At 46.8% G+C, this 26,703-nt stretch overlaps 1 protein-coding gene across 1 annotated transcript; it reads right to left on the minus strand.

Moving 5' to 3' along the window:
• Window positions 1–896: 896 nt before the first annotated feature.
• Window positions 897–18,986, minus strand: Jpt1 (Jupiter microtubule associated homolog 1). Its single transcript, XM_059272097.1, has 5 exons — window positions 18,793–18,986; window positions 6,266–6,408; window positions 5,540–5,637; window positions 4,181–4,199; window positions 897–1,161 (listed from the first exon to the last, which is right to left on the minus strand). Exons 1-5 carry the CDS (start codon window positions 18,846–18,848, stop codon window positions 1,013–1,015), a joined length of 465 nt encoding a protein of 154 aa, XP_059128080.1. The 5' UTR covers window positions 18,849–18,986; the 3' UTR covers window positions 897–1,012.
• Window positions 18,987–26,703: the final 7,717 nt, after the last annotated feature.

Raw genomic sequence — 26,703 nt, forward strand, 5'->3', positions numbered from 1 at the left:
TCCATTGAAAACGAGCATGCAGGAAACCCTAGGTGGATTCTGTCCCCCAGCACTGCATAAACTAGGTATGCCAGTGAGTGCACTTGAAGGTGGAATCAGGAGTTCAAGACCAGCTTCAGCTACACAGTGCGCTCGCACGCGCTCTCCTGTCTCTCTCTCTCAGACACACACACACACACACACACACACACACACACACAAGCGTACTCACAAACACACTAAAAAAAAAAAAAGACAAAACACAGTGCTTCAAAAGGTGGGCATTGTTTACTTTAAGCAACAGTCCAGGACTGAGAAGTACAAGTTTCAAGGATGAGACTGTCTTCATGGTCAAGCACCAGCGTCATGCACTTGGCATTGAGTTATTCCATTAGGATGTCCCCGTGGGACCCGTGCTCCAGCCCCACTCTGGGACTGCCTCCTTGTGTGCTTCACCTTGCAATTCCAGGCAGCTTGCTCACACACCTGAAGCCTTCCTCTGCACCCGGTGGCTCTGCCTAGCAGCTGGCCAGTCACAGCGGCTCTGGCTTCTTTCCTTTTGTAGGCAGCAGGGTGAGGTGCGGGTGCTTTTATCATTCCACATGGCACAGGAAGGTGCACTTAGCCAACGACACTGTGATGGTGGGGTGACACCAAGGAGCGTGCATCACAGACAACTGGTGCAGGGGCTGCAGGACTGCAGCTGCTGCTGTCTGTCCCATGTACAGCATCAAAAACCCTGGTACAAAAGCGTCTCTAACAACATCAGGAACCAGATCATTTGTTCTTAAAAACAGTCTACTACTCCAGTCTACTACTAGAAAACACTCATGCCATGGCCCACAGACCCAGAAGTCAGACAAGAAAAAGGAATAGAGAAAGTGGGAGAAGGGGGGGAAAAAAAGGACAGCAATACATAAAGTGCTTCTCTTTTAATGAAACAAATCCAAAAGATGTACAGTCAGGCTCACGTTGTGCAGTTCACAAGCATGGAAAAACAAACAAACAGAGGACAGAGTTCCAACAGAAGAAGCTAACCCAAGACCAGGCTGGACTTGCCACCAGGGGGGTTTCTCCTGGATGGCGCTGGGGCCGGGGCCACTGGACTGGGCACAGGAGCAGCAGGCACAGGCTTCTCTTCCATCTGCCCCAGGCTGGCTTGGAAGTCTGTGTCCACATTTTCTAGGAAGAGAGAGTTTGAGAATAGTTCAAACAAATGGAAAAACCATACAAAAGATATCAACAGTCAAGGGAAGTCCTAATCCTGAAATGGAACCTGTTAATTTATTGGCTACTTGTTTTCTGCCTTTAATCCCATGTGGTGAAGGCAGGAGAATCAGGAGTTCAAGGTCATACTTTGCTACATAGAATATTCAAGGCCAGTAAGGGCTACATGGTGACATCTTTTCAGAAAGATAAAATGCCAGGCATGGTGGTGCTCGCCTTTGTGAGTTCGAGGCCACCCTAGTCTACAGAGCTAGTTCCAGGACAGCCAAGGCTGGTACACTGAGAAACCCTGTCTCAAAAAACCAAAAAATAAGTAAATAAATGAAAATAAAACAAGGAACCAGGGGAGCTGGAGAGACGGCTCAGCAGTTCAAAGCACTGGCTGCTCTTCCAGTTCAGTTCAGTTCCCAGCACCCACACAGCTGCTCACAACCACCTCTTACTCCAGTCCCAGGGGACCCAAGACCCTCTGCAGGCCTCCTTGAACTACATGCACACACATGGTGCAGACCTACAAGCGGGCATAGAGTATTCTCCACAACAATTTGACAATAAATGCCAGTGTTCAAACTGGTAATTCTAAAGAGGACTACTTCACAGCAACCCTGAACATCAAACCCAGGCTTTGTACATCAAAATAAACATTGTATATACTAACTTGCTTTAGCCCATCAACAAAATAACTAAACACAGCGGCTAGTGGTGCAGAGAAAAGAATGATGCACAGTAGGCTTCAGGGTCACGAGGGTCACGGCTGCCTCTATCTTTTGGGAGGCAGGAAGACTGCTGCTGTAATTTCCTTTCTCCCCATCTGTTTTTACTTTTGCAAACTGAGTTGTAAGCTCAGGCCACTCCCTTGCTAAGGCCAACATCACCCACCAGTGAGCCTCATTCTCTGCTCCAGTCTCTGCCGCCCCTTCCTCCTTTTCCCCTTTCTTTTTCTCAGACAGGGTTTCATTCTACATCCCTGGCTAGTCTGGAACTCACGGAGATCCTCCTGCCTATGTTACCCAAGTGCTGGTATTAACGACTAAAGACATAAACCAGCACATCCAGCTCATTAGCTAGCTCACTGCCCAACCCTTCCCCCTCCCCACTTCCTTCTGCAGCCTATAGCCTGTAGTCCAGACTGGGCCTTGACTTCTTATCTTCACTGTCCTGCTCACTTTCCAGTGTGCTGGGACTATGGATTACAGGGCCACCAGGCACAGCCCTCCCCTAAGAGCAGGTCCAAATTCCTCCTTGGATCCATTCTTGTATCTGATTGCCTGAAAAGTCGTGACAATTTGCCTTCTATCCAAACAAAGCCTATCTAATTTAAAGATGTTCAGCACGGGGCTGGAGAGATGGCTCAGGGGTTAGCAGCACTGGCTGCTCTTCCAGAGGACCCGGGTTCAATTCCCAGCACCCGCATGGCAGCTCACAACTGTCTGTAACTCCTGTTCCAGGAGATATGACACCTTCACACCAATGTGCATAAAATAAAGTTAAATAAAAAAAAATAAAAAAAAAAAGATGTTCAGCACATCCTCCCTTGAAGCTAACTGAAAGAAATGGAGTTGTCCCTTTAATCTACCAAGTTATATTAGTTGTTACTTTACGACAAATGGGCTAAAAGTTACAGCAGTCAGGAGCCCAGAATAACCAGGGGACATATGACGATTTAAACAGGACTGTACATGAGTTCAGGCGCAGCTTCCCTGTAGGACATACAGCTGAGCTACGGCAGGAGCAGGGAGGGACCGGTACTAAGACACACTGCTTCTACCTCCAGGGCTCTCTTATCTCCAGGCTTTCCAAATTTTCAAAGACACTTGCCCAAATCAGATTAGCTGGCTAGGGCCATAGCTCGGTGGTAGAGAGCTTGCTAGCAGTCACAAGGTGGTGTGCTGTGTGAGGGTGGGGCTGTTTTTGGCAGGTTTTGTTAAGTATGGGCTAACAGTGGCTGTGTTCTGAACTGCAAAGCCTAGGAGGGCTAGGTGTAGGGACCAGTGCTACCCCAGATTCCAGGAGGTCCCAAATCCAACCCCTGTGCTGCCCAGACAGACGGACAGATACACACACACACACACAATTATACTCGCCAGGTAGAGTGACACATGCCTTTAATGCCAGAACTCAGGATTCTGGAAGTTCGAGGTCAGTCTGTTCTATAAAGTGAGTTCCAGGCCACACAGGACTATATAGTGAGACCCTGTTTTCTAAAAAAGTTTGGGTTTTTTATTTTTGTTTGGTTTTGTTTGTTTGTTTGTTTTTTGATACAGGATCTCTATGTAGTCCTGGAAATTGATATATAGACCAGGCTGGCCTTGAACTCGCACAGATCCTCCTGCCTCTGCAGGATTAAAGGCTTGTGCTACTTGACTTAAAATATATATTTAGTTTTTTAGTGATTCTTTTTTTTTTTTATGTGCATTGGTGTTTTCCTTGCATGTATGTCTGTGTGAAGAGGTTGCATCCTCTGGAACTGGAGTTACAAACAGTTGTAAACTGCCATGTGGGTGCTGGCAATTGAACCCGGGTCCTCTGGAAGAGCAGCCAGTGGTTAAGAGTACTTGCTACTCTTCCAAGGAACCAGGGTTTTGTTTTTTTTGTTGATGTTGTTTTGGGTTTGTTTGTTGTTGTTTTGTTTTTTATGACAGGGTTTCTCTGTGTAGCCCTGGCTGTCCTAGAACACACACTATAGATAAGGATGCCCTCAAACTCAAGAGAGCCACCTGCCTCTCCCTCCTGAGCATTGGGATTAAAGGTGTGCAACACCACCTGGCTAAAGAAATATATGTTTCAATAAGTAAAATAAATGTGGCCACACTGACTACTCTGAAGCAGCTCCATCTTCCCTTCCTCTCTAGGGTATGTATACCAGCCCCTGAAGCACACTCAGGTCTCTTTCCCTGAGACACATGATTTGAACGTTAATTCAGACCTTCTTACAGCATTACAGGAACAGGGATCAGCACTCAGTTGTACTCACCATGCATATCACCTTCTCCCTGGAAAAGAAAATTTCAAAATTAGTACCTGTTTAAATTCTGCAGTGCACAAAACGGTGATAGTTCAGAGCAGCTAACCCAGGTGAAATTAAATGTGAAATTCCATTTCAGTAAGTACAGGATCCAGCAACAAGTTCGATACAATCTGGGGCAATGCTATGCAACTGTCCTGCATAATAAACAGCCCAACCGCTAGGCAGCGGTGGCGCACGCCTTTAATCCCAGCACTTGCGAGGCAGAGGCAGGCGGATCTCTGTAAATTCGAGGCCAGCCTGGTCTCCAAAGCGAGTTCCCGGACAGGCACAAAGCTACACAGAGAAACCCTGTCTCGAAAAGCCAAAAAACAAAACAAAAAAACAAACAAACAAAAAAAAAACAAATAAATAAATAAATAAACAGCCCAACCAATGCCAGTGAAACACACACCTAGGCATGCACACAATCTTTCTCAAACAGAGAATGGCAAGCCTAGACCTCCCTTTTTCCTTCTTCTATACGTAGATGCTGAAGGGCCCAGTCACTCCACAGCTGCTGAACAGCCTCTCCACTCTTAGATGTTGGCCTCTGGGGTACTCTGAGGTACCTAGATGGAAGACTTCCCAGACACACACCCACGGGGCTCACTGGGAGCTCCATCTGCAGATGTACCCCACTGTGACATCAGTGCTACCATTTCCTGGAGTTCAATGCAAACATTCAGATAAATGACAGTCCTTCAACTCCAAGATGCTAGATGAGGCTCAAAGGAAGGGCAAGGGATTCAGAAGGCCCCAGAGTTAAGGCTGAAGGGCCTAAGACTAACCTAATGGTGAGCGACACCTAAGCGGATCAAGCCAGGTAACTCACTCACCTGACTCCCCGGCCTCCCTTAGGCTTTTGTTTGGATGAGGGTCTCGTGTAGCTCAGGCTGGCTTAGAACCCTGTCTGACCTTAGCTGACCTTGCTACCTTCACCACCCAGGTGCTGGGATTATAGGCATGAACCACTAAATTTTGGTCTCATGTGGCAGTGCTAAGGGGGTGGGGTCCAGGGCTTCTGGCAAGCTAGGAAACCATTCCACCAACTCACCTCCATCCCCAGCCTACTTGTCTGGCTTTCTGTCTGATTTTATACTTTGATTTTCATCACCAAGGTGGTGATTCCCTTAAGGAGGACTGATACATTTTTTTCAAGACAGGGTTTCTCTATGTAGCTCTAGCTGTCCGAGAACTTATTCTGTAGACCAGGATGGCCTTGAATTCAGAGATTGCCTACTTTTGCCTTCTAGGTGCTGGGACTAAAGGTGTGTGACACCACCCCAGTCTGGCTCGCCACCAAGCCCACCTTGTTCTCACACTGACCTTGAGGTCTAAGAAGTCTCCAGAGCTTGCTTCAGAAGAGTTACTTCTCTGTGCTCCAGGCGACTCCGAATCTTCCCTGCCACCACTAGACTTGGCACCTAGAAACCAATACAGACAGAATATAACAGAAGGGACTAGAGAGATGGCTCAGCCATTAAGAGCATGGGCTGACCCAGATTCCTTCTTAGCACACCCACATGGTTCACATACATACACGCAGGCAGACACTCACACACTTAAAATTAATCATTAAAAAGAGAATATAGTAGAAGAACAAAAGCAGACACTCTAAGAAGACATGCTCCAAGGCAGGCGAGCTGAAAACTACTGGGGGCCACACTGCCTCTGACCCTTATTCCAGCCGTCATATAGAAGTAGACTCTCAAGGGTCCTGGGACCTACCACAGAATCCCCAATCACCCTGCCTGAGTCTACCAAGATTACAGGTGTGATGTGATGCACACCCAGCCAGTGCTGTACTTCTTGCCTCTTTGGGTTCAGCCTTTGCTAGTCAGTACCAAATCCAGCTGCATCAGTGACTTTGAATAGGGTTTACCTTGTAAAACCAGTACCTGCTGCTGGGTGTGGTGGTGTACGCCTTTAATCCCAGGACTCAAGGGGCAGAGGGTAGAGGCAGGTGGATCTCTGTGAGTTCCAGGACAGGCAGGGCTACACACACAGAGAAACCTGACTCAAAAAACAAAAACAAGACAAACAAACCAGCACCTGCTGACTTTGCCCAAGACGGAGGGTTTTCTTCAGGTGTCCCAAAGATGCTAGAGGCCATCTTGTTCTTCCTCACAGGCTGTTCTGATGGCTCATCAAAGCCTAGTGAAAAATTGGACCCACCACCTGGAGGCCGCAAAACCCTGAAAACAACAGTAAGATGTTAGATCACACTGAAACAGTCCTTGGCATATGTATGTCCAATACCGTCCACGTCCCTAACCCTTCTCCCCTTCCTCCAAGACTGCTGCTAACAGGAAGGACTCATCTAGGTAGAAACCCACTGCTGGGGACCAGATGTCAACACTGCTTTATCCTCTGCAGTAAGGTCATGATCCACCACACCCAAAATCTGCAACATCGCTATCAACCAGGTAATAGATTTGTGTCCCTTTGAGAAAGGGTAAGAGGCAAAAGGGTCTCTCTGGGTCTAGCTGAATATATTTGCAAAGAAGAAATCTTGTTATTTATTCATTTGGAAAGCATTTCTAACTTGGACAAGGCAGCACACACCTGTGATCAGACCTTGGGAGACTGAGGCAGGACTGCCAGCCCCCATGGACTAGAGCATCAGATGGTCACCGAAAAAAGATAAATAAAATTTTTTCTCAACTAAATAAAAAAAAAAAACAGATGAATATACATATAAAAGTTGCCTTGAAGGTAAGCAAGATGCTCAGCAGACAAAAGTGCTTGCCTATTAAGCCTGAAGACCTAAGTTCGATTCCCAGTACCCATGGTAGTTCACAACCATCTGTAACTCCAATTCTGGGGAATCTGACATTCTCTTCTGGCCTCCATGGGTATCAGGCAAGTATATACATGCAGGCAAAAACACTTCTATACATAAAATAAACGCAATCCTTTTTAAATATCAACAAATGTTGCTGAAAACCCTGAACGCCCACATCTGTAGAAACTAGATCTCTATTGCTCACCTTTTACAAAATTTAATTACAAAATTAAAATCAATTTAAAATTACCAAAACCTTAATGTAAGGCCTAAGATTCTTGGGGCTGGAGAGATAGCTCAGAATTATGTACACTGCTTTTACTGAGGGACCCAAGTTTGGTTCCCAGCACCCATACTGGAGCACAAGACCACTTTAACTCTAGCTTTGCACACTGCATTCACATGCACACACAGATATACACTTAATACAAAAATAAAGGCAGGAAGGAGGTAGTGGTGGTGCATGCCTTTAATCCTAGCTCTCGGGAGGCAGAGGTAGGCAGATCTCTGTGAGTTTGAGGCCAGCCTGGTCTACAGAGGTCCAGGACAGCTTCCAAAGCTACACAGAGAAACCCTGTCTTGCAAAAAATAAAACAACCCTTGGCACAATGACTCAGTAGGTTAAAAAAAAGCATTTGCTAAGCTAAATCTAATACCTCCAGTTCTTCCCCCGTCCCCCTTTTGTTTTTCGAGACGAATTTTTCTGTGTAACAGCCCTGGCTGTCCTCCAACTCAGAGATCCCCTGCCTCTGCCTCCCGACTGCTGGGATTAAAGGTATGTGCCACCACCTCCAAGCTTAAAAGGCTGACAAGTTACAAGAGCTGGTTGTCCTCTTCCGTGTGTGCCCCTGGGATCTAACTTGGGGGGTCTTGAGTCCTGGCAGCAGGCGCCTTACCCACTGAGCCAGTGACCAGCTCCTGAAGAACTCTAGCATCAGCGTTCTACAGAGAGACAGGAATGCCCACTGTACTGCGGCACTGTTCACAGCAGCCAAGTGAGATGAGCCTAGTGCCCCACCACAGACAAGAGACTGTGCCATACAAGCTCCACGGAGCTTTCGTCAGCCACACAGAGGGCGGGAGGGGTGACTTGCTAGAGAACAGTTGTAACTGGAGGTCAGAGTATTAAATGAGCCAGATACAGAGAAACAAATGTATTGTGTTTGTCCTCATTTATGAATCCTAGATTGCAGATACATAAAACCATTTCTATTTTGCCGTAAAAGCAGAAGGGAGACCAGCAGGGAGGAGGAGAGGGGTATACTGGAAACATAAAATACATTTTTATATCTTTATGAGCTAGGTGGTGACTCAGACGGTAATCCTTGAATTTGGGAGTTGGAAGACTAAGAATCAAGGAACTCAGGGTCATCCTAGGCTGCACAGCAAATTCAGGCCATTCTTGGCTACCTGAGACCCTGTCTCAAAAACCAAAAAGAAAAAAAATATCCTACTGAAACCCATCAGTATGTACAATAAACATACGCCAAAAAAAATTTTTTTGGGGGGTGGGACTGGAGGCTCAGAGATTAAGAGCACTGGCTGTTCTTCCAGAGGTCCTAAGTTCAATTCCCAGCAACCACATGGTGGCTCATAACCATCTATAATGAGATCTGTCTCCCTCTTCTGGTGTGCAGGCAGAACAATGTATACATAATGAATGAATAAATAAACAAATAAATCTTAAAAATTTTTTTTGTTTTGTTTTGAACTGGGGGCTGGAGAAATGGCTCAGTGATTAAACGCACTGGTGCTCTTGCAGGGGACCTCATGTGGGTTCTCAGCACTCACATGGTGGTTTCACGGCTATTCTTAACTCAGTCCCAAAGGGTCAGACAACCACTTTCTGACTTCCAGGGGCATAGGCATGCATCTGACTGCTCTTCCAGGACTCAGGTTCAGTTCCCAGCACCCACATGGCAGCTGGCAACTGTCTGTAACTCCAGTTCCAGAGGACCTGACACCCATGGCAAAACACTAATGCACATAAAATAAAACTTAAGGACTAGAGAGATGGCTCAGCGGTTAAGAGCACTGACTGTTCTTCCAGAGGTCCTGAATTCAATTCCCAGCAACCACATGGTGGCTCACAACCATCTGTAATGAGATCTGGTGCCCTCTTCTGTATACATAATAAATAAATAAATCTTTAAAAAAAAAAAAAAAAACTTAAGAAAACAAAAAAGACACATAAAATTGTTGAGTGATATTTTGTTTGTGTTCTGACAAATAAAGCTTGCCTAGAGATCAAAGGGTGGAGCTAGCCACTAGTTAACCATAGAGGCCAGGCAGTGGTGGCTCACACCTTTAATCCCAGCACTAGGAAAGTAGAGATGGGATCTCGGCCCCCTTTCTTTTTGAGGATTTTATAGGGGTAGGAGCTCTCTAGTGGTTGCTGCTCTGCTTCTCTGATCTCCAGGCAAGCTTTATTTGTCAGAAAACAAAATATCACACAACATAAAATAAATCTTAAAAAAAAGTGTTTTTCATTTGAATGGTTAGAAAAAAAAAAAGATGCAACTAGGTTGGCATGGTGGCTCATGCTGTGAATCCCCGGCACTCAGAAAACTGGGGTAAGAAGAGTTCTTTCCAGGCCAGCCAGGGCAATAGAGTGAGAGCCTGTCTCAAAATACCAAAAAAATAAAGTGTATTTGTTTCCAAAAGCCTTTCTAGTTTATTCATTTCTAGCTGTAAAGTCAACAGATAGACAAAAACATGCTGTGACAAGAATCCTTTGAAATTTGCCTTACGGCTTAATTAACATGTTCAATTTTATAAAGCCATGTGTGCTAGAAGAGCGTATTCACCAGCACTCGCTGAGTCTGTGAGATCCAGATCCTGTTTGTCTGACAGGCTTGTGGCTATACCTATAATCCCAACACTTAGAGGCCTAAGCAGCAGGACCAGGGTTAAATTCAAGGCCAACCTGGGCTACACAGACTGTGTAAGAGAGAGGCTAGGTGCAGCAGTAGACATCTGTGATCCCGGCAGTAGGGAAACAGGAGGGTAACCATGGGGGGAGGGAGGGCGGAGAGGCACAAGATGAAAGCCAGCCCCAGCAGTAGAAAGTTGCCAGAAGATAGTACCTCGAGTATACAAAATGTTCTTCAAGATTCTAAGAAGCACAAGAGAAGAACAGATGAAAGGTGCCCATACTTCTAGGCAATTTAAACCAAGTTCCAGCCTCAGAGCTGGGGTGGTGAGCAAGGCCAGCAGCCTCAGCTACTTGGGAGACTAAAGGCAGGGGAGTCAGGAGTCAAGTGTTGTTAGCTATGGCGTTAATATGTCACTGCCCTGCTACTTCTGCCACTGTGGTGCTAAAATAAACTGGGTCTCTTTTCTAAACAAATTTGCAATTAGTTCTATGTGTGTGTTGTGTTTTATCTGCATGTATGTCTATATATATGTGTGTGTATGCCTGGTGACGGGGAGGACAAAGAGGGTGAGCATCTCTCCTGGGACAGAGAGAGTCACAGACAGCTATCAGCCATCACATGGATGCTGGGAATCAAACCAGGTCCTGGAAAAGCAGTCTGAGCCATTTCTCCAGACCCGAAACAAAACTTTAAAAATTGAAATCATGTCCCAGCTACCTTAGCACTGGCCACAAGGACATTCACTATGGAGTGGGAAGACAAAACACTAAGAGCAACTGGGTGTAGTGGCACACGCCTTTAATCCCAGCACTGGGGGTGGAAGTGGGGGGCAGAGGCAGAGATCTCTGAGTTCCAGGCCAGCCTGGTCTACATAGTGAGACCTTGTTTCGAAGGGAAAAGCAAAACACTGGTAGAACATTTATTTGTCTGGCTTGTGTGAGGCCCTAGGTTTGACCCACTACAAACCAGAAAGAAAGAAAGCAAGGAGAGGGGGGATGGTGCGGGGAGGGACCACACCCCGTAACAGCAAGCACTGCAGGGCAGAAGCAGCAGGATTAACACTATTTATTCCATGTCTGCCTGGGCTATATGAACATTTCACCAAAATGAGACCGAGGCAGAAAACCTGGTGTTTCCTGACCCAGTCTGTTAAGAGACTTGCACAAGCTCCATGTTTTGAGACAGGGTCACAGGTAGTAGCACAGGCTGGCCTGGAACTCTTGGATTTTCTTGCTACAACCCCCCCCCCCCCCCCCCCCCCCCCGTGTTTAGAATGTACCTTTGTCCAACCACATTACACAGCTTCAATCCCACCTGTGCACAGAGCAATGCCATCTTTGTGAACACCCAAAAGGGAGTTAGGTGCATCAGTACATGCCGTTAATCCCAGCACTCAGAGCAGTTTCTGAGTCCTAGGCCAACCTGGTCTACATAGTTGAGGTAGCTGCAGGACAGCCAGGCTATGTAAAGGTCCCTCCCTACCTCAAAGAAACAAAGCACAGGAGAGCTTCTGGGTAGTTGAAACTGGAGGTTCCTGGAGGGGAAGCATCTGTTGGCCATGGAAGTCCAGCCCCCTTCTCTCATACTTTACTCTAAATCTAATTATACCCTTCAGGATAAACCCATAAATCTAAGAGTTTCCCTGAATTTTATGACAAATTAATTAAACCTAAGGACAGGTTATAGGAATCCTGATTTATAGCCAGTTGGTCAAAAGTACAGGTTAAGAAAAAAAAGGGGGGTGAGGCTAAAAGCCAGACACTGTATCTCATGCCTATAATCCCAGAATGCGGGGTGCTGAAAGAGAAGGATCGGTGTGTGATTTGAAGTACAGTCTGGACGAAAGTGAATTCAGGGTTATCCAGGAGAGAAATGAAATCCTGCCTTTAAAAAAAAAAAAAAAAGACTACAGGTGTAGTTCATCGGGAAGAACATTCGCCTAGCATGCATGAAGCCTTGGGTTCAACTCCCAGGACTACATAACCTGGGCACGGAGGGCACCCTCAATGTGTGAGCTGCGCTATCTCCAGGTGTCACACTCACTTAGAGAACAGCCAGCAAGTGCCTGCTGTGGCAGTCTATCTACTACCCATGCCACATCTGCTGGCTGGTGAACGCCTCCTCACACCGGAAGTGAAGGGATCTGCTGTGGTTTGAGATCAGATGGAAACACAGGGTTGGTTTGTCCTCCTCAGATGAGACAATGAATGTAATTTAAAACAAAAGGATACACCATTTACTTACTAGGGGGAAATAGCATAAAGACATACAAAGGTATAAATTTGACCAAACCTTCTCAAATGCACAAAAATCCTCCTCAGCCCTGAGTGCTGAAATTACAGAAGTGAGCCACCTTGTCCAGCTCGGTACAAACATTCTAAGCACACAATGTGAGTTGCCTAACCTCTCCATGCCTCAGGTTTCTCCTCTATGAGGGCAGGCAGAAGCATCTGTCCCATCAGACTGTTATTATATATAAAATCTGGAACATGGTGATCATGTACATAAACTATTATTAAAACCATCTACATGTCACCACGATGCTTCAGAGGTGTTCCCTCTCATTAATGGATTTCAGATTAATTTTAATGTCTTCCCATTTTTCTATATTTCTGTTAACCTAAATTTCTTTTAAAGACTGCTTCTGGAGCCAAGCAGTGATGGTGCACATCTTTAATCCCAGCACTCCGGAGGCAGAGGCAGTCAGATCTGAGTTTGAGGCCAGCCTGGTCTATAGAGCAAGTTCCAGGACAGCCAGGGCTACACAGAGATACCCTGTCTTGAAAAAAAAAAAAAAAAAAAAGTGCTTCCGGACTAGCTGGATGGGTAAAGGTGCTTGCTGCCAAGCCTGACAACTTGAGTTAGATCCCAGGAACCCACAGTGAAAGGAAAGGACTGACTCCCCAAAGCTATCCTCTGACCTCTATGCACATGCCAGAGAAAATGCATGTTCGATCTCTAAAGGAAAGAGGCAGAGAGACAGCTCAGTGGAGAAGCAGGGGACCCGAGTTCAGTTCCTGACACCTACATCGGGCAGGTCACAACGTCCTGTCACTCCTACTCTCCAGGGGACTGAAAAAGGGGTAGAGTAATGCTAATGGAAATAACTATAAATAGGCTAATTACTGTCTTCGAGATTAATATTAGATCTAGCTGACTGGAAGCCAACTGTAGTGATTGATTATACTAAGAAAGCATGATCCTCATCAGTAAATGATACATGTAGAAGAGTCAGACTATGTCTACAAAGTGTGACCGACCATTATGCTGCTGCAAAGCCAAAGTGATGTTTGAATGTAAAGTGGAATTTTAGTTGTCACAGAAGACATACTTGACAAGGAATGTTGATCCAGTGATTACATGGAAGCCATAGTATCCAGTTGCTATAAAGAATGTGGACCCATAAATGCCGTCTGAGATACAGAATCGGGTTTCAAAGTATTCTGAGGCTTGAAGGACTGTGAAGTAGAGTCCAAGCAAGATTGCTATTAGTAGAGCTTGGTTTATATGGTTCCATTTTCCTTCTATGGGATTGTGGTAGGCTCATGTGATTGAGATTCCTCATGTGTTCAGTAATGGGACTTCAAATGGTTAAGGAATAATTCCTGTAGGTGGTCAGCAGCCTCCTAGGTCACGTGTGATTACAAGGCTGGAGTAGTAGAAACCACAGAAGAAGCCTGAGGGCGGTGGTGGCGCACGCCTTTAATCCCAGCACTTGGGAGGCAGAGGCAGGTAGATCTCCAGGTGTTCGAGGCCAGCCTGGTCTACAAAAGCAAGTTCCAGGACAGCCAGGACTATTACACAGAGAAACCCTGTCTCAAACCAAAAAAAGAGAAACAGAAAGAGAAAAGACTTCAGATACCATAGGATTATTCTGTAGTAAAGCCCTTTTTTGACTCAACGCCCTCTTCTGGCCAAGGCCACCTGCTTTGTACATACCCAATTTTAAAAATAAACAAAAACAAAAACAAACAAACAAAAAGACTGCTTCTGAGGTAGGCATAGTAACAGAGCAGACCACAAAGAGTTTGAGGCAGCCATGGGCTATATATACAGTAAAGGCTGTACTACAGAATGAGATTCTGTATTAAATACTTTTTCTCTCTTCATAGGATCTAACTATATAGCCTAGGCTAACCCAGAACTTTCCATCCTGCTTTCTCAGACTCATGAGTGCTGGGATTACAGATGTGTGCCATCAAGCTGGACACCAATGTTTCCCAATAACACTTTCCCTGCTGTCCCTAGCGGGAAATCCTGGCTCCTCAGCTCCAGGGTAGGCTGGTTCCTGCCCTCCCTTACTGGACTAGCACACTGCCCACTTCTGCAGTAAATGGTGACCCCTGCCCTCTGCTGCCTTTTTAGACCCTCTAGTAACATTGCCTCATCTCAAACAACCAAGATGGTTCTAGCCACCTTCTTCTCCCCTTCCTTCACTACTGCATGCATCTCCACTTAGAGTCTTTCCTGGCCTAACTCTACTCTGGCTGGAACATGCTCCACCCTTCCCCTGAGAGCTATTTAAACTTCAGCCAATCTCTTAAACCTGACTCCCACACCCTGCTTCCTCCAAGAGCTCAGGAGCACAGCCAGAACACAGGGAGGACCGGCAGGTTAGTGCTCCTGTAAAGGGAAGCCACCACTACTTCTGGATGTCTTCCTGAATCTTCACTGCCCTGCAGCACACAGCACAGAGGTAGCCATGGAGCACAGACTGAGTGTGGCAGTCAGTCTGCAACACATCTGACTTGTGGACACTGCAGCTTTACTATCGGACTTCCTCAGCCACGTCATCTTGTTTCCCTCCATCACTCACCAATACAAAAACTGCTCATAGTTCAGGCCCCATAAAGCCAGGTGAGGCTGAGGGTGGAGGCTGTCAACAGCACGCTGGGCTCTGTTCTCTGCAGGCTCCAAGCAGTATTCACTGACTGACAGCATGACTGCAAGTCCAGCCTGGAGGACTCGTGGTCAGTGCTCCAAGTGCATCAGAGGCCAATCAAACAACGCCATGTTTGTCTTCAGGGACAAACCACGGAGTTATTTTAAGGTTTTGTTGTTTCTAGCCTTGGACTCCTTTTCCGTAGGTCTTTACCTTCTCCCTGGAATGTGATGTTAATGTCTCACTCAGCTAAGATGCAATACTCAGGCCTGGAGAGAAGGCTCAACGCTTCACAGAGCTTGCTGCTTTTGTAAAGGACCCTTGTTCAGTTTCCTGCACTCATGTCAGGCAGCTACAGCAACCTGTAACTCTCCAGGGCATCCAACGCCTTCTGGACTCTGCAAGTTCCCTCTCAAAACACATAATAAAATAATTTTTTTTTTTTTACAAGAGGAATATGAGCTGAAGAGATGGCTCAAAGTTTAAGAACATTGGCTGCTCTTCCAGAGGACTCAGATTCAATTCCCAGCACCCATATGGTGGCTCACAACCATCTGTAACTGCAGTTCCAAGGGATTTGACACCCTTTTCTGGCTTCTGTGAGGACCAAACACACATGTGGTATCCATACATACTTTCAGGCAAAATATTCACAAAATTATTCTCTTTTTTTATTTTGGTTTTTCGAGACAGAGTTTCTCTGTGTAGCTTTGGTGCCTTTCCTGGAACTCACGATGTAGCCCAGGCTGGCCTTGAACTCACAGAGATCCGCCTGGCTCTGCCTCCCGAGTGCTGGGATTAAAGGCGTGCGCCACCACCACCCGGCTCACAAAATTTAAAAAAAATGAGGGGAGCACAAAAAGATATCAACTAGAGGAAATAAAGACGCCTCAGAAGTTAAGAGTAATTGCTGCTCCTGCAGAGGACCTGAGTTCAGTTCCTTGGACCCATATCAGGTGTCTCACCTTCTGTAACTCCAGAGGATTGGATGCCTCTGCCCTCCACAGGCACTCATGTACACATACCCACACTCAGACATGCAAACACATAATTTTAAAAAATACTCAGCTGGATATGGTGGCCATGTGTTAAATCCCAGTATACCAGAGGCAGACAGAGGCAAGTAGATCTCTGTGAGACTGAGGCTAGCCTGTTCTACACTTTTGAGTTCCTGGCCAGCTGAGGCTACACAGTGAGACACTGTCTTAAAAAAAAAAAAAAAAAAAAAAAAGGAAAACATCTAAAACTATGTCTGCACAGAAGGAGGAGATCAAAAGTTAAAGGCTAACCTGGGCTACATAATGAGTTCAGGCCAGTGTAAAGCCACATGGTTGAGATCCTATGCCAAAAACATAAAGGACTATGTCTCAGACATTAAATACACTCAGAGCAATTTCATTATAAAATCCAGATAAATGTATTCAGGCATATATTTTATAAAGGTAATCCTTACATTTAATTAAAAACATCTTTGGCGGCAGGGAATCACTACATAGCTATGGCTAGCCTACAGCTTGATTGAAGCCACCTTCCCACTTCTGACTCCCTAGTGCTGGCTCACACCCCCTCATCCAGGTTCCCAGATAATTAACCTGTTTAAATTACTACTAGAGGTGTACAGAGATTCTGGGATGATTTGGGGGGTGAAGGGAAATGGGAGCTACTGAGGATGGAACCAGGGTCTTGTCTAGGCTGTGGACCATGAACATGCTAAAGGCACATCTCCAGCCTTACAGGTTCTTATTGGCTGGGGTTGTTTTAAATTTTTACCTTAAATGACCAAAGACACTTGGAAATATCAGAATCAAAATCAGCGTGCCTCTTTGTCCTCTCTCCCTCCTTCCCCAGGGAGCGGGGAGGCTTTCTTCACTAAGTGTAATTAAAACCTCATGAAATTCTTCAGAACCATAGTGGACTTATAAATATTTTGAGCCATGAAAAGACAAGGGGGGGGGGGTACACTAGCACCCAGCCAGCTTAGAAACCTGTCAAAGCTCTGTCTAGTCCAACTTTTACTGGTCCTGCCATAGCAGGTACTTCCTCCCCGATGACGTCAGCGTTGTAGAGACCATCTGAAATACAGAGCGGTTCCCAAACAAAGGATTTGCTTGCAAGACAAAGTACTTCTGCTTTGGTTTAGACTCTTTCCTTCTGAACCATATCTACGGTAACCGCTTCAGGACTGCCGAGGTAAGACCCAAAAATGTTATACCACAGATAGCAATTTAAAAAATAGCTGTTTCCTTCCAATCCCGAGTCCCTGTCACTCTACCACACCGTATTCATCACACATCACTGAGGGAAGGAGGTGAAGAGAATCGGGAAGTTAATAAAGACCAAGTCACGGAAGCTGAGCAACAATCCGGAGAGCAAGTGATGACAAAGGTGGCCGGAAACACATGTCAAACATGCATGTACAGGACCTGGGCTCTGAAATGCTTTACAAAGCCTTGAGATGAACTTGACCCCCCGAAAAGGTTACACATTATCACACCAGTAGCCAAGGCCTGACCACAGAAAGTTGGCCCTCGTCACACAAAACAAAACCCAGGGCTCAATCTGTGCCTGTGTCCTCTGTAACAAATTACCTCACTGGAAGGATGACAAGAGGGAGTGACCATGTCTCCAAGGTCTACACGCCCCAGTTCTGCCCCGCCCTGCAAGCGCCCTTTAGTTCTCTCCCATCTCTCAGACCACTTTGTGAAACTGAACGAAGTAACTGCCACAGCTGTCCCTCCCGGGGCTTCCTCCTAAGACTACTCTGAGGAGGCTGCTTTTTTGTTGGCAAGTTGTCAAACCTCTGTGAGATACTGCTATTCCACGGCTGTCTTCTTAGCCCCACAAAATGGCTCCCTTTGTGCCACTTGGCCAGGACCCCAAGGCTTGGCCACACACGACTGCAGGTCATCATCAATGGAGAATAGATAGATGGCCAGGGAAAGTGGAACCTAAGCTTCTTCAGAGCCTTTAGGAAGATCCCAGGGATGCCTCAAAGCCGACTTTAAGGGACTGTGTGCAATTAGCTGAGACGATGTGGACTCCCTTCACGGAACCCAAACCCTCCCATCAAGTTAGTGAGGTCTCCCGGTCCGGACACCCCCGCTCCTCCCCAAAATGCAGTCTACTTGGTGGCAAGCAAGGTCCCGGCATCCAGGAGGGGACACTACATACTACTAGAGAGACAATGGATGGCTCCATGGCCCCGCCCAAAAACAGACAACCTCCTCCTCCAAGGGAAGCCTGCTCTGGGGTGAACTCATTCGGCTAAAGTCAATGGGAGAAGCGAAGAAGGAGGCATGGAAGGGCTGAGGTCCGAGGGTCTGAGCGCAGAAAACCCACTCGAGTCGGCTCGCAGCCCCACGCACTCGGAGGTGGGCGTGGGGAGGGGGAGGAGACCCGGTCTCTCCTTTGTTAGGAGCAGGGAGGCACTCCGAGAAGAGGACCGTCACTCGGATCCTGGGCTGGAAGTGAGGGAGGCGATGACCAGCCCCGCCCTAGCAGAGGTGCACCTGCTGCGCGGACCCGGGGACCCAGCGGGTCACCACCAGGACAGGAGCTGCAGACCCGCAGGAACAGGGCTCAGATTGGCTCGCTGCGCCCAAGGCCGGGGCCAGCACACTGCCGAGGCCAGAGGCAGGAGCGCGTGGCCCGCGGGTGGGACAATGGGCCCCGGAACCAGGGCCCTGCAGGCTTCCTGGGCTCCTTGGAGACCAAGCCCACCATCCTGGATCGCACCAGTATCGCCGCGGGTGGCCGAAAGCCGATCCTCCCGCACACTCTCGCGGACTTCAACCTGCCGTACTGCCATAGGGCCGCCACCCACGGTCCCCTCAGCCGTCGCTCCGTGGGAGAAATGCACAGAGCCGCCCGACTGGGGCGGGGCCACAAGCCGAGGCTGTCCCGCCGCACAAAGCGGCGCCCACTCCTCGCTCTGCCAACCGCCGGGGCGGGAGCGCGGCGCCCCCGGCCCGTTACCGCCAACGCCCCGCGGCCCCCACAAGCCTCGGAGAGCTCGAGCCCGGCCCCGTCGTCTTACCGAGAGCTGTTCCTGCTGTTGGGGTCCACACCCTTGAAGGTAGTGGTAGTGGTCATGGCGCCAAGGGGCGAGGTAGGCTGGCGCAGGGAGACCGCCGAGGGGACTGGGACCAAACAGCGTAGGCTGCTCCGCAATTGACACCACCCGCGCTCCACGAGCCTCTGCCGCTGTGGGGCTCGCAGGACCCGCACTTTATAGGGCTCCTGAGGACCCACCCTCCCCATGTCACCATTGGTCAATTTAAAAGGATCTCTTCATTTCTATTGGTTCCCTACAGTGCTAATCACAGCTCGGCATGAAGACGGGCTGCGCCGGCCACGGCTCAGCCTAAGCCCCGCCCCCTTCCTGTACAGGGACTAGCCGCTATAGTCTCCCCTTCCCCCACCCCGACAATCCGGTCCTGCTCCCCACAAGTGTTCACTGTCACTTTTAAAAGTTACTTGAGGGGCTGTTGAGGTAGCTCAGAAGGAAAGGCGCTTGCCTCCCAGCATGACAACCTGAGTTCGATCTCCAAAGACCCAGAAGGTGGAGAAGAGACCCAACTCCTGAATCTCTGGCCTCCAACTGTGTGACCTGAGGCACACACACACACACACACACACACACACACACACTACCTAAACGTTACCTCAGCGGGATATGGTGGCACTTGCTGTAATGCCTTCACTTGGGAGACTGAGGCAGGAGGATCACTTTGAGTTTGAAGCCAGCCTGGTCTATACAGTGAGACCCTGTGTCAAAAAAGAAAGTAGGGAGGGGATGAAGTGGGTTTTTGTTTGTTTGTTTGGCTTTTTTTGTTTGTTTGGGTTTGTTTTTTTGTTTAGGTTCTTTGCTTTTTTGAAACAGGGTTTCTCTGTGTAGTTTTGGTGGTGCCTGTCCTGGATCTCTCTGTAGACCAGGCTGGTCTCGAACTCACAGAGATCCGCCTGACTCTGCCTCCTGAGTGCTGGGATTAATGGTGTGCGCCACGGCCGCCCAGCCTCCTCTTTTTTTGTTTTGTTTTGTTTTTAAACAGCGTTTCTCTCTGTGTAGCTCTGGCTGTCCTAGAAACTCACCCTGTAGACCAGGCTGGCCTTGAGCTCACAGAGATCCGCCTGCCTCTGCCTCCCGAGTGCTGGGATTAAAGGCGTGCGCCACTACCTCGCAACGGGGATGAAGTGTTAACAGCAATTGCTAGTATTGTAGAGGACCTAGGTTCAGTTCCCAGCACGCACAGAGCGGATCAAAAACGGTAACTCCCGTTCCAGAGGATCTGCTGGGCACTGCACTCACATGGTACACATAATTTACACGCAGGCACTCGCATATACACAAAAGAAATCTTGTGCCAAGCAGTGGCAAAGGCCTTTAATTCCAATGTTTGGAAGGCAGAGGCAGGACAAGCTCTGAGTTTGAAGGTCAGCCTGGTTTACACAGCAAGTTCCACGCCAGCCAGGACTACTCATCAGAGAAACCCTGTCTCCAAACCCGCCCCCCCCACAACTTTCTAAGTTTGTGTTTGTTTGTTTTGTTGTTGTTGTTGTTTGTTTGTTTTTTGAGACAGGGTTTCTCTATGTATCTCTGGCTGTCCTGGAACTCACTCTGTGGATCAGGCTGGCCTAGAACTCAGAGATCACCTGCCTCTGCCTCCTTGGGTGCTGGGATTAAAGGGATGGGCCACTACATCCTGACTGGTTTGTTTGTTTGTTTGTTTGTTTGTTTGTTTCTAGGCCAGGAGTGCCCTTAATCCCAGCACTCAGGACAAAGAGGTAAGCAGATTTCTTAGCCAAAAAAAAAAAAAAAGAGGGTAGGGGGAGTGAGGCCAGATATGATGGCGCACACCTTTGATCCCAGCACTAAGGAGGCAGAAGCAGGCAGATCTTTGTGAGTTAAAGGCCAGCCTGGACTACAGAGTGAGTTCCAGGACAGCCAGGGATACATAGGGAGACTATCTCAGGGAAAAAAAAAAAAACAAAACTAAAATTTGAAAGAAAAAAAAAAAAAAAAGACAAGGATGGCTGGAAAGAGGACTCACTGGGTAACAGCAGTGACTGCTCTTCCACAGCAAGCAGGTTCAGCTCCCACATGGATCTGACTTCCACGAGCACAGGCACTTACCTCGCACATTCAGGCAAAACATTCATATACATTTAAAAATTTTCTTAAAAGTTTAAGAAGAAGCCAATTGGTGGTGACACATGCCTTTGACCCCAGCACTCAGGAGACAGAGGCGTACAGATCTCTGTAAATTCGAGGGCTAGCCCGATAGAGTGAGTTCCAGGATAGCCAGGGCTACATAGAGAAACCCTGTCTAAAAAAAAAATTAAAAAAATAAAAAGTTTAAGAAGAAAATTGTAAAATTTACACCCTGACAGAAAATAAAAATCATGCAATTGCCTTCTGGTGTCTGCTGACTAAGCCTTTATCATCCCACATCCCACTGCCATGGCTTTTATTACCTTCCAGTGTCCGGTTACACCAACATTCCTCGCTGGCCCTCAGTAGTACAGGACAGTACTGCTAGGCAGGGTAAATGGCTCATGAAATCTTTAAATATGCGCTTTCACCTGACCAACATTTAGGAAATAACATTGCATTCCCCGTGCCCCAAATAAGCTGCCAGCTGTCTACTCCTCTGGAGAGAGACGAGATCTTTCATGAGGACATTCTTCTTAAGGATGGAAATTACTGCTATGAACTAGCTTTTTCTTAAGACCTACTGTGAGTCATAGTGAGACACCTAACAAAGAGTCGGCAACAGAAACAGTGCGGAAATGATAGGGTTTGCGTTTGTTTTAAATGTTGTCTGTGTGGCCCTGGATGTCCTAGAACCTGCTCTGTAGACCAGGCTGGCTTTAAACTCACAGAGATCTCCTGCCTCTGCCTCCTGAGTGCTGGGATTAAAGGCCTGTACCAACACTCCGGGAAAAGACTGGAATTTCTTTATAAAAACAAAAGAAAACTTTAATATTACTCTTTAATGGATGGCATATGAATAGGCCCAAGCGATGGTTTAGTTTTAGAGGCGTGTTCTAAAGCTGGCTAATGCCTGGTGAGGGGATGGCCTCATCCCCCAAACTATCAGAGCTTCGGGAGACGCTGCAGCTGTTTCTAACCCTTAAGTCATGATTCTTCCACCTGTCTGGGTAAATTTATCCCTGCAGCAAATGCGGGCAGCACTTGGAGGGCTGTTTAAAGATCATAATAGGCAAAGCCTTCGGTAAAGGCTTGCAGGCAGCTGATGGTTGACCCTTTCTTATGTCAAACCTAACTGCTAAAAGTAGATGTCTCCCATCGTCTGTAGCTTCAGTATTTCCATAAAACTCAACAACATTCCTCTTCCTTGGCCCTCTTCAGGCAGTTGGAAGTTAGTGTTTTCGGCCAGCTTGCTTAACTACCCTGCCCTCCCTCTAGGCGTTCACAAAACCCAAAATTCCTTTTTCTCTAGAAGCACAGTCACTCATGTCTGTATTAACTGCAGTAGCATAAAGGATTTTTAGTGTTGAGCCTGGAATCTTCCATCCTGCCTCTCCCTGCCAGGTGCTGGGATTATAGGTGTGCACCACCCTGTCAACTTGACATCTTTTTAGCAGAGAAGAGAAGAACCAATCTGCTTCCAGCATTTCGTATTGTTAAGATTGTTAAGTAATAGGAAGAGTGTTGTTCGGAGTCATGCAGGATGCTAGCACACCTGAGATCTCAGGTTCAATCCCCAGGCACCAAATGGTGGAGAGAACCTGACGTGGGTCTCACACCTTCACCCACGCGTGTGTTCATGCATAGATGTACACATGCTCATATATGCACATGACATAAATACATGTAAATGGAGCACTCAGGAGGCAGAGGCAGGCAGATTCCTGTGAGTTCTATGCCAGCCTGGTACACAAAATGAGTTCCAGGACAGCCAGAGATACACAGAGAACCACTGTCTAAAAAAACAGATAGGCCGGGCGGTGGTGGCGCACGCCTTTGATCCCAGCACTCGGGAGGCAAAGCTAGGCGGATCTCTGTGAATTCAAGTCCAGCCTGGGCTACAGAGCAAGATCCAGGAAAGGCACAAAGCTACACAGAGAAACCCTGTCTTGAAAAAACAAAAAAAATAAATAAATAAATAAAAAACCAGATAAAGCTGAGCAGTGGTGGCACACGCCTTTAATCCAGATGGATCTCTGTGAGTTGGAGGCCAGCCTGGTTAGGGAGCGAGTTTCAGAACAGCTAGGGTTGTTACACAGAGAAACCCTGTCTCAAAAAACCAAAAAGGAAAGGACCAAAAATTGAATTCTCTCTCTCTTCTTCTTCTCTTTCTCTCCCTCCCCCCCCCCTTTTTTTTTTTTTGGTAGTGTAAGACAGGGTCTCACTATGTAGCTCAGGCTAGTCTTGAACTCACTATGTGAACCAGGCTGGCCTTGAACTCAGAGCTCCTCCTGCCTCTGTGTCTCCTGTACTGTAAAGGCCTGGCTCTTAAAAAGGCTCATAAGCAAGGTGTGGTGGCACAAGCTATCAAACATATTTTCTTTTACTTTTATTTTATATTATAGGTGTTTTGTCTCTATATCTGTGTACCACATGTGTGCAGTACCAGCAGAGGCCGAAGAAGAGTGTTAGGCCCCTGGAATGGGAATTACAGATCTTTGTTAAATGCTCTGTGGGGCTAGGAGTCAACAGCAGATCCTCTGCAAAATCAGCAAGTGCTTTTTTTCCCCATTTTATTCTTTTTTTTTCATTTTTATTTATTTATTTTTCTATTATCAGTTTGATACAGTATAAATTCTTATCCTAATAGTGAAATGTTTCATTGAGGCTTGCCCAGTAATTGAGTAAAACCAAAACTTATTCTAAGCCACAGTCATCCTAGGGTCCCCCCTGCTATATAGCCTCCCTGGTTCTGTGGGTTGCAGTCTCAGTGTTCTTTGCTTTATATCTAGTATCCACTTATGAGTGAGTACATACCATGTTTGTCCTTCTGGGATTGGGTTACCTCACTCAGGATAATATTTTCTAGTTCCAGTGAGTGCTTTTAACTGATGAGCCCTCGCTAGCCCCAAGCACAAAGTTCTTTTTTTTTTTTTTTTTTTGGTTTTTTGAGACAGGGTTTCTCTGTGTAGCTTTGCGCCTTTCCTGGAACTTTCTTTGGAGACCAGGCTGGCCTCGAACTCACAGAGATCCGCCTGGCTCTGCCTCCCGAGTGCTGGGATTAAAGGCGTGCGCCACCACCGCCCGGCTACAAAGTTCTTAATACCCCAACTCAAGATCTCTGAATCCAGGGTAGCCTGGTCTACATAGCAAGTTCTGAACCAGCATTGAGGGCAGAGGCAGGCAGATCTCTGTGAGTTTAAGACCAGTCCGATCTACAAAGAGAGTTCCAGGACAGCTAGGACTGTTATATAGAGAATCCCCTGTCTTGAAACACACACCAAGAGGAGGAAGGAGGAATATAATTTTTTTTTGTTTTGTTTGGTTTTTTTTTTTTGTTTGTTTGTTTTGTTTTGTTTTTCGAGACAGGGTTTCTCTGTGTAGTTTTGCGCCTTTCCTGAAACTCACTTTGTAGATCAGGCTGGCCTCAAACTCACAGAGCTCCACTGGCTTTGCCTCCCAGTGCTGGGATTAAAGGCGTGTGCCACCACCGCCCGGCCAGAGGAATAGACTCTTAAGGAACAGGAGACTGTGCCAACAGCAGTAAGAGAAGAAGCTATCAAGGACAGGGTTGGGGCCAGAATCTGAGCCCCTCCTACCAGGTTCAATTCACTGCTGCTCAGCCGTTCATTTGAATCATTTGATGTTGGCTTAAATAACAACCTGAGTCATTTCCCCATCATAGATGGATTTCCTCTGTCTTCTCTTTCCTTAGATTTATAGGTTTGAGATGGGCTTTTATAGAATCCTCAATAGTTGTTTACAGGTTTTGTTTTTGTTTTGTTTTCAAAACCACTCTGATTTACATCTTTTTTTTTTTTTTTTTTTTTTTTTTTTTTTGTTTGTTTTTGTTTTTGTTTTTTTTTGTTTTTCGAGACAGGGTTTCTCTGTGTAGCTTTGCGCCTTTCCTGGAACTCACTTGGTAGCCCAGGCTGGCCTCGAACTCACAGAGATCGGCCCGGCTCTGCCTCCCGAGTGCTGGGATTAAAGGTGTGCCCAGCCACGGAGGGTACCTCCGGAACATGTCACGTGTAACTTAACCTCTCGTCAAACCGTCACAGGCATCCCTTCTAAAGCCAGATTTAGTATCCATCTGTCTGTCCTTTTCTTAGCTGGGTCTTCACCAAAAACAGAGATCAATGCTTTTAAGATACTGCCCCCGCTTCCAAATGACTTCCTCTTAAGTCGTCAGGAAAATTCTGGTTATGAAAGCTGCAGGGCAGAGGGCAGGCACTGATAGTCGTGTTTGTAGTATCCCAGTACTTGGGAGGTAGAGGCAGGAGGGTCAGGCGTTAAAGGTCATTAAAAGTAAACAAACAAACAAATAAAACCCTTTTTTTCCCATCTTGTTGTACTTTGTATGGACAGATTCTTCGACCTCCATTACAAAAATGAGGTTTCTCTTTTTTTTTTTTTTTTTTTTTTTTTTTTTTGAGACAGGGTTTCTCTGTGTAGCTTTGGTGCTGTCCTGGATCTCGCTCTGTAGCCCAGGCTGGCCTCGAACTCAGAGATCCGCCTGGCTCTGCCTCCCGAGTGCTGGGGTTAAAGGCATGCGCACCACCGCCCAGAGGGGTTTCTCTTTTGACAGAGTCGCATGTAATACAGGCTCACACTGTAGCTGCTAAGAGCCCTGGACTCTTGAGCCTCCAGTTTCCACCCTCTTCCCAAGCACTGGGACACATACTTGATGTGTATGAGTGTTTGTGCCTGCAAGTATGTCTGCAATGCATGCATGCCTGGTGCCCAAGGGGATCATTAGAGGGTTGATACCCTGAAACTGGAGTTACAGATTGTTGTAAGCCACCATGTGAGAGCTGGGAGCTACACCGAGGTTCTCTGCAAGAGCAGTAAATGAAAATAGAGACTGGAGAGACAGCTTAGCAGTTAAGAACATTTATTCTTGCAGAAGACCTGGGTTCTCCCTACACCCACATGATAGCTCACAATCTGTAACTATAATTCCAGGGATCCATCCAATGTCTCTTCTGACCTCCATGGGCTCCTGAAGGCATATAGTGTACATATAGTGCACTCAGGCACACATTCATACACACAAAAATAAGTCAAAAAAGGTAACCAGGAATAGTGGTGCAGATCTTTAATTCCAGCACCCAGGAAGCAGAGGCAGGCAGACCTCTCTGAGTTCAAGGCCAGCCTGGTTTACAGAGTAAGTTCAAGGCAAGCTAGGGCTATATAGTAAGAACCTGTCTGAAAAATAAATAAATTTAAGGAACAAAAAAAATCAAATAAATATATAGAAAAGTGGGAGTCGGGCAGTGGTGGCACATGCCTTTAATCCCAGCACTTGGGAGGCAGAGGCAGGCAGAACTCAGTGAGTTCAAGGCTAGCCTGGTCTACAAAGCGAGTTCCAGGACAGCCAGGACTGTTACACAGAGAAACCCTGTCTTGAAAAACGAAATGAAACAAAAAGAAAAAAAAAAGAGAGAGAAAGAAAAGTAGGTAGATGTTATGTGACTGTGTGACTTTTTTTTTCTCCTGGAGACACAACACACATCTACTCACTTCAGACAGAGAACCCCAACAGACCAAAGTATAGAAGCCACCAAAGTCCAACTTGGTAAACCAATAAGGCTTTTTTTTTTTTTTCTTTCCAAGATAGGGTTTCTCTGTGTAACAGTCCTAGCTGTCCTGGAACTCGATTTGTAGACCAGGCTGGTCTCAAACGTCTCAAACTCAGAGATCAACTACCTGCCTCTACCTCCCAAGCACTGGGATTAAAGGTGTGTGTGCACAACCACCACCTACCAATGAGTTTTTGAAGGATTACTCACAGGA

The sequence above is a fragment of the Peromyscus eremicus genome, chromosome 8a (assembly GCF_949786415.1).
Source record: "Peromyscus eremicus chromosome 8a, PerEre_H2_v1, whole genome shotgun sequence".
NCBI lineage: Eukaryota > Metazoa > Chordata > Mammalia > Rodentia > Cricetidae > Peromyscus > Peromyscus eremicus.

What these genes read in the sequence shown, in the direction of transcription:
- Jpt1 (XM_059272097.1), bottom strand. Translation starts at nt 18,848, where the DNA reads ATGACCACTACCACTACCTTCAAGGGTGTGGACCCCAACAGCAGGAAC. An exon ending in AACAGCAGGAACAGCTCTCG is followed by an intron (nt 6,409 to 18,792) that starts GTAAGACGACGG and finishes TGTTGTTTTCAG; the next exon opens with GGTTTTGCGGCCTCCAGGTG. An exon ending in GTCTTGGGCAAAGTCAGCAG is followed by an intron (nt 5,638 to 6,265) that starts GTGCTGGTTTGT and finishes ATTGGTTTCTAG; the next exon opens with GTGCCAAGTCTAGTGGTGGC.